We start from the raw sequence: 7,500 nt of genomic DNA on the forward strand, positions 1-7,500 counted from the left end.
ACAGGAGATGGAATCAATCGACTAATCAATGTCTTTATTGGCCCAATTAGGGAAATGTGTAGTGCAGTCAGGATTTTAAAAAAATAAGAAAGGCTGTGATGCTGATCTACCTTTCTGTTTTCCTCTCCACTTGGTGTCATAGGTGTGCCAGACTTTAGCATGGGCCTGACAAGACAAAGAGAGAGGCAACTGGTATCATCACCTTTCAATTCATTGTCAAACCGTTGATCAGTGGAATCAGATGTGTAGTGGTAGAGCAACAACAACAACAATGACGATTTGGGTCCACAGGACAAGGATGAATAAATATTGATCTATTTGAATGAAACGTCCACAGTGGAGTTGATTGATCATGATAAAGTAGTAGAATACACACAGAGTTAGCCTGGTCTCAGATCTGTTGTTGCTGTATAGTCAGCTTCTATGGCCACTGTAGCCTGGTCTCAGATCTGTTGTTGCTGTATAGTCAGCTTCTATGGCCACTGTAGCCTGGTCCCAGATCTGTTGTTGCTGTATAGTCAGCTTCTATGGCCACTGTAGCCTGGTCTCAGATCTGTTGTTGCTGTATAGTCAGCTTCTATTGCCTCTGTAGCCTGGTCCCAGATCTGTTGTTGCTGTATAGTCAGCTTCTATTGCCTCTGTAGCCTGGTCCCAGATCTGTTGTTGCTGTATAGTCAGCTTCTATGGCCCCTGTAGCACAAACAGATCTGGGACCAGGCAAAAATAGTGACCTCTCACCTTGATCATGTGATGCGCGGCCCGGTAGGCCCCTGTTCCTCTCAGCTTCAGTCCAGGAGCGTGCTCACCTGTCTCATAGCCCTCCACTGCCACCGACTGCAAACACACACTCCAGTTAGTCATTTACCCTGCCCCCCCCCTATAGTCATTTACCCTGCCCCCCCCCCCCTATAGTCATTTACCCTGCCCCCCCTATAGTCATTTACCCTTCCCCCCCCCCTATAGTCATTTACCCTGCCCCCCCCCCCCTATAGGCATTTACCCTGCCCCCACCCCCCCTTTAGTTATTTACCCTGCCCCCCCCCTATAGACATTTACCCTGCCCCCCCCTATAGACATTTACCCTGCCCCCCCCCTATAGTCATTTACCCTGCCCCCCCCCCTATAGTCATTTACCCTGCCCCCCCCCTATAGTCATTTACCCTGCCCCCCCCCATAGTCATTTACCCTGCCACCCCCCCCATAGACATTTACCCTGCCCCCCAATAGACATTTACCCTGCCCCCCCCCTATAGTCATTTACCCTGCCCCCCCCTATAGTGATTTACCCTGCCCCCCCTATAGTGATTTACCCTGCCCCCCCCCCCTATAGTGATTTACCCTGCCCCCCCCCTATAGTGATTTACCCTGCCCCCCCCCATAGTGATTTACCCTGCCCCCCCATAGTGATTTACCCTGCCCCCCCTATAGTGATTTACCCTGCCCCCCCCCCTATAGTGATTTACCCTGCCCCCCCCATAGTGATTTACCCTGCCCCCCCCATAGTGATTTACCCTGCCCCCCCTATAGTGATTTACCCTGCCCCCCCCTATAGTGATTTACCCTGCCCCCCCCCTATAGTGATTTACCCTGCCCCCCCCCCCCCCCATAGTGATTTACCCTGCCCCCCCCCCCTATAGTCATTTACCCTGCCCCCCCCTATAGTCATGTACCCTGCCCCCCCCCTATAGTCATTTACCCTGCCCCCCCCCTATAGTGATTTACCCTGCCCCCCCTATAGTGATTTACCCTGCCCCCCCCCTATAGTCATTTACCCTGCCCCCCCCCTATAGTGATTTACCCCGCCCCCCCCCCCCCCCCCCCCTATAGTGATTTACCCTGCCCCCCCCCCCCCCCTATAGTGATTTACCCTGCCCCCCCCCCCCCCCTATAGTGATTTACCCTGCCCCCCCCCCCCCCTATAGTGATTTACCCTGCCCCCCCCCCCCCTATAGGTATTTACCCTGCCCCCCCCCCTATAGTGATTTACCCTGCCCCCCCCCCCCCCCCTATAGTGATTTACCCTGCCCCCCCCCCCCCCTATAGTGATTTACCCTGCCCCCCCCCCCCTATAGTGATTTACCCTGCCCCCCCCCCCCCCTATAGTGATTTACCCTGCCCCCCCCCATAGTGATTTACCCTGCCCCCCCCCCCCCTATAGTGATTTACCCTGCCCCCCCCCCCCTATAGTGATTTACCCTGCCCCCCCCCCCCTATAGTGATTTACCCTGCCCCCCCTCCCCATAGACATTCACCATTTTTAAATGGCTCGTGCTACTAACTGTTCCATCAAATTACAATGTATTTTGTGTATTTTACAAGGTCTCAACAGAAAGACAAAAAGGAACAATAAGTTTGGTTTGCAAAGTGAAGACTTGGTTAAGACTGAATGTACCCATGGGTTGTTCAAGGTGATCCAGTATTTCACTCTGTTTCCGAATCTCTCAAAACACAGGTTGGCAAACTCATTAAAGTAGTTGACCATGCTGATGTTCTGCCATCCTCCGTACTTCTCCTGGAGGACCTACAGGAACACATAGAGGAAGAGATGAACCAGACAAGGGAAATAGTAGAATCTCTTCTAGAATTATCATAGAATGTGTGGCTAATTTAATAGGATCTCTGTGGGCTTTATCATAGAGTGGCTAATTTAATAGGATATCTGTGGGCTTTATAGTAAAGACGTTTAACGTCTTAAAATGTATGACCTTTTTTACTGTGGCATAAACACAACCTGTCGCGATGTTTTCATCTGATTGTCAAACCAATCACTTGAAAAGGATCCTGTAAGCCTGACTACCCCCGCGCACGTTCTTCCGCTAATTCCTGCAATTCAAACAGTGCCCCCGCCATTTGATTCATGTCAAAGACATCTGTTACAAAACACACACCAAAGTGATTATCGTTCATTAGACCTACACGGTGTGGCGTAAATTGATGCGTCCTCTGCTGCGCTCGCACGTCTCGTTCTCCGCCACTCATCTGACGCCCTTCGCATAACGTCACGGTTCTCGTTTGAACCACACGTCAGTTTGGAGTGTATTCCCGAAGGTTTCAAGTCCATTCACTCATTTCTCATGCGACTGTCATGCCCACGGTTTCCTTGGCATCTTTGTGTTCGTTAATGTTTAACCGGTGTGGCGTGACCCGCTGGTCATGCCGAATGTTCCCAGGACAACGTACAGACACATAGTCATCGCCGTACCTTTAGCATGACAGTGACCACAGAAGGTTGGGCTTAGACGACACAAATAGATCAAGGTACCAGGCTATGTCGCGTGTCTGTTCTATTAATAAGACCCACCTGAGGTAGATCCCAGTGGTACAGAGTAGCGATGGGAGTGATCTTGTTCTCCAACAGGTTGTCAATCAACTCATCGTAGTACTTTATGCCTTTCTCATTCACATGGTCAGCTGTGAAAGAAATCCCAGAACCCATCAGCGTGGACCAAAACGTTACACAATACAACTACACAGTAAAACTGGGAGCAATCGAAACGTGTGTGGTTGTTTTTTTTGTAAAAAAAATAATAATTGTACCCTGCACCTACAAATGTACTGGATGTGTGTACCATACTTGTAATCACACGTGGGTAACTCACATTTGATCCCAGTAGGCATGATACGGGGCCAGGAGATGGAGAAGCGATAGTGGTCCAGCTTCAGCTCTTTCATTAGGGAGATGTCCTCCTGGGGTAACAACAGAGATGTTATAGCTCTGGTCTCATTAGGGAGATGTCCTCCTGGGGTAACAACAGAGATGTTATAGCTCTGGTCTCATTAGGGAGATGTTCTGGGGTAACAACAGAGATGTTATAGCTCTGGTCTCATTAGGGAGATGTTCTGGGGTAACAACAGAGATGTTATAGCTCTGGTCTCATTAGGGAGATGTTCTGGGGTAACAACAGAGATGTTATAGCTCTAGTCTCATTAGGGAGATGTTCTGGGGTAACAACAGAGATGTTATAGCTCTGGTCTCATTAGGGAGATGTTCTGGGGTAACAACAGAGATGTTATAGCTCTGGTCTCATTAGGGAGATGTTCTCCTGGGGTAACAACAGAGATGTTATAGCTCTAGTCTCATTAGGGAGATGTTCTGGGGTAACAACAGAGATGTTATAGCTCTGGTCTCATTAGGGAGATGTTCTGGGGTAACAACAGAGATGTTATAGCTCTGGTCTCATTAGGGAGATGTCCTCCTGGGGTAACAACAGAGACTTTATAGCTCTGGTCTCATTAGGGAGATGTTCTGGGGTAACAACAGAGATGTTATAGCTCTGGTCTCATTAGGGAGATGTTCTCCTGGGGTAACAACAGAGATGTTATAGCTCTAGTCTCATTAGGGAGATGTTCTGGGGTAACAACAGAGATGTTATAGCTCTGGTCTCATTAGGGAGATGTTCTGGGGTAACAACAGAGATGTTATAGCTCTGGTCTCATTAGGGAGATGTTCTGGGGTAACAACAGAGATGTTATAGCTCTGGTCTCATTAGGGAGATGTTCTGGGGTAACAACAGAGATGTTATAGCTCTGGTCTCATTAGGGAGATGTTCTGGGGTAACAACAGAGATGTTATAGCTCTGGTCTCATTAGGGAGATGTTCTCCTGGGGTAACAACAGAGATGTTATAGCTCTAGTCTCATTAGGGAGATGTTCTGGGGTAACAACAGAGATGTTATAGCTCTGGTCTCATTAGGGAGATGTTCTGGGGTAACAACAGAGATGTTATAGCTCTGGTCTCATTAGGGAGATGTTCTGGGGTAACAACAGAGATGTTATAGCTCTGGTCTCATTAGGGAGATGTTCTGGGGTAACAACAGAGATGTTATAGCTCTGGTCTCATTAGGGAGATGTTCTCCTGGGGTAACAACAGAGATGTTATAGCTCTAGTCTCATTAGGGAGATGTTCTGGGGTAACAACAGAGATGTTATAGCTCTGGTCTCTTACCTCCAAGGTAGTGTACAAGTAAAGGGTTTAGGTAGCGGGTTACATTTGTGGGAAACGAGTTAAATCAAATGTTTTAAGGTGAATTTCTACGATTTTTACAATGGTCTGTTACCAGAGTTACGTTCAGTCGCTGATTTGAAGTTGTCTTATGGTACTTGTGAGGTGCTGTTTTTCTTCAGTAAAGGAAGTCACCTTGATTTTGTAGTATCCCTGGCAGGAAGAGTCTCCGGTGTCGTTCTGCAGTATCTTTCCCTTCCTGTGAGAGAACACGTCCCAGATACTCAGTCCTTTACCGTCTTGGTCCCAGGCTCCTTCTGTTTGATAGGCTGAACTGCCGGCACCCCACGAAAATCCTGCACGCGGATGGAGAACGGTCACGATCGGTCGATCAGTCAGTCAATCAATCGATCGAACAGTCAGTCAGTCAGTCAATCAGTCAGTCAGTCAATCTATCAATCGATCAGTCAATCAGTCAATCAGTCAATCAGTCAGTCACTCAATCAGGGTTGGATGTGTGTTCAGGGTTGAATGTGTGTTGATGGTTGGAAGTGTGTTGATGGTTGGAAGTGTGTTGAGGGTTGGAAGTGTGTTGATGGTTGGAAGTGTGTTGATGGTTGGAAGTGTGTTGATGGTTGGAAGTGTGTTGATGGTTGGAAGTGTGTTGATGGTTGGAAGTGTGTTGATGGTTGGAAGTGTGTTGATGGTTGGAAGTGTGATCAGGGTTGGATGTGTGTGTTCAGGGTTGGATGTGTGTGTTCAGGGTTGGATGTGTGTGTTCAGGGTTGGATGTGTGTGTTCAGGGTTGGATGTGTGTTGATGGTTGGATGTGTGTAGATGGTTGGAATGTGTGTTGATGGTTGGATGTGTGTTCATAGTTGGATGTGTGTGTTGATGGTTGGAAGTGTGTTGATGGTTGGAAGTGTGTTGATGGTTGGAAGTGTGTTGATGGTTGGAAGTGTGTTGATGGTTGGAAGTGTGATCAGGGTTGGAAGTGTGTTGATGGTTGGAAGTGTGTTGATGGTTGGAAGTGTGTTCAGGGTTGGAAGTGTGTTGATGGTTGGAAGTGTGTTGATGGTTGGAAGTGTGTTGATGGTTGGAAGTGTGTTGAGGGTTGGAAGTGTGTTCAGGGTTGGAAGTGTGATCAGGGTTGGAAGTGTGTTGATGGTTGGAAGTGTGTTGATGGTTGGAAGTGTGTTGATGGTTGGAAGTGTGATCAGGGTTGGATGTGTGTGTTCAGGGTTGGATGTGTGTGTTCAGGGTTGGATGTGTGTTGATGGTTGGATGTGTGATGGTTGGATGTGTGTTGATGGTTGGATGTGTGTTGATGGTTGGATGTGTGTTGATGGTTGGATGTGTGTTGATGGTTGGATGTGTGTTGATGGTTGGATGTGTGTTGATGGTTGGATGTGTGTTGATGGTTGGATGTGTGTTCAGGGTTGGATGTGTGTGTTCAGGGTTGGATGTGTGTGTTGAGGGTTGGATGTGTGTTGAGGGTTGGATGTGTGTTCAGGGTTGGATGTGTGCGTTCAGGGTTGTATGTCTGTGTTCAGGGTTGGATGTGTGTGTTCAGGGTTGGATGTATGTTCAGGGTTGGAAGTGTGTTGATGGTTGGATGTGTGTGTTTAGGTTTGGTTATGTGTGTTCAGGGTTGGAAGTGTGTTGATGGTTGGAAGTGTGTTGATGGTTGGAAGTGTATTGATGGTTGGAAGTGTGTTGGTGGTTGGAAGTGTGTTGATGGTTGGAAGTGTGTTGATGGTTGGAAGTGTGTTGATGGTTGGAAGTGTGTTGATGGTTGGAAGTGTGTTGATGGTTGGAAGTGTGTTGATGGTTGGAAGTGTGTTGATGGTTGGAAGTGTGTTGATGGTTGGAAGTGTGTTGATGGTTGGATGTGTGTGTTCAGGGTTGGATGTGTGTGTTCAGGGTTGGATGTGTGTGTTCAGGGTTGGATGTGTGTGTTCAGGGTTGGGTGTGTGTTCAGGGTTGGGTGTGTGTTCAGGGTTGGGTGTGTGTTCAGGGTTGGGTGTGTGTTCAGGGTTGGATGTGTGTGTTCAGGGTTGGATGTGTGTTGAGGGTTGGATGTGTGTGTTCAGGGTTGGATGTGTGTGTTTAGGTTTGGTTGTGTGTGGTCAGGGTTGGATGTGTGTGTTTAGGTTTGTGTTATACAATGTTTGACATTATGCAAGGTTGGATGTGCATTGTACAGGGTTTAGTGTGTGTTCTGCAGGGTTTGAGTCCGTACCAGCTGGAAAAGTCCCATAATAGAAGGAGCCGCGGTCGTTCTTTGTCCAGTCGAAGTCCTCAGCCGCAGACAGACACAGCACCAGCACCAGCACATGGCACGTCCTGACCGCACAGCAGGGAAGCATGGTAGTCCTCCTATCTCTGGTGACCCAGGCACTGCTGAAACAGAGAGGGCTCTGATACATTCAGCAGCTCTCTGTCTCTGTGTCTCTGTCTCTGTGTCTCTCTGTGTCTCTGTGTCTCTCTGTCTCTGTGTCTCTCTGTGTCTCTGTCTCCGTGTCTCTGTGTCTCTGTCTCTGTGTCTCTCTTTGTCT

The 7,500-nt window shown here is 48.2% G+C and overlaps 1 protein-coding gene across 2 annotated transcripts in view; it reads right to left on the reverse strand.

The window, feature by feature from the left end:
* The window catches only part of lctlb (lactase-like b), a 45,120-nt gene that overhangs the window by 34,240 nt on the left and 3,380 nt on the right, over window positions 1-7,500 (reverse strand). The window contains exons 2-8 of one of the 2 annotated variants that reach the window (XM_031832887.1): window positions 7,185-7,342; window positions 5,138-5,298; window positions 3,600-3,687; window positions 3,302-3,411; window positions 2,393-2,521; window positions 739-834; window positions 111-165 (exon numbers count right to left, since the gene is read on the reverse strand). In XM_031832887.1, the coding sequence (XP_031688747.1) occupies window positions 111-165; window positions 739-834; window positions 2,393-2,521; window positions 3,302-3,411; window positions 3,600-3,687; window positions 5,138-5,298; window positions 7,185-7,311 (766 nt within the window). In that variant the 5' untranslated portion in view covers window positions 7,312-7,342. Of the gene's footprint in view, window positions 1-110; window positions 166-738; window positions 835-2,392; window positions 2,522-3,301; window positions 3,412-3,599; window positions 3,688-5,137; window positions 5,299-7,184; window positions 7,346-7,500 lie in introns of both variants that reach the window. The other variant, XM_031832886.1, reaches the window with a different exon arrangement.

The sequence above is a fragment of the Oncorhynchus kisutch genome, linkage group LG10, assembly GCF_002021735.2.
Source record: "Oncorhynchus kisutch isolate 150728-3 linkage group LG10, Okis_V2, whole genome shotgun sequence".
Lineage (NCBI taxonomy): Eukaryota > Metazoa > Chordata > Actinopteri > Salmoniformes > Salmonidae > Oncorhynchus > Oncorhynchus kisutch.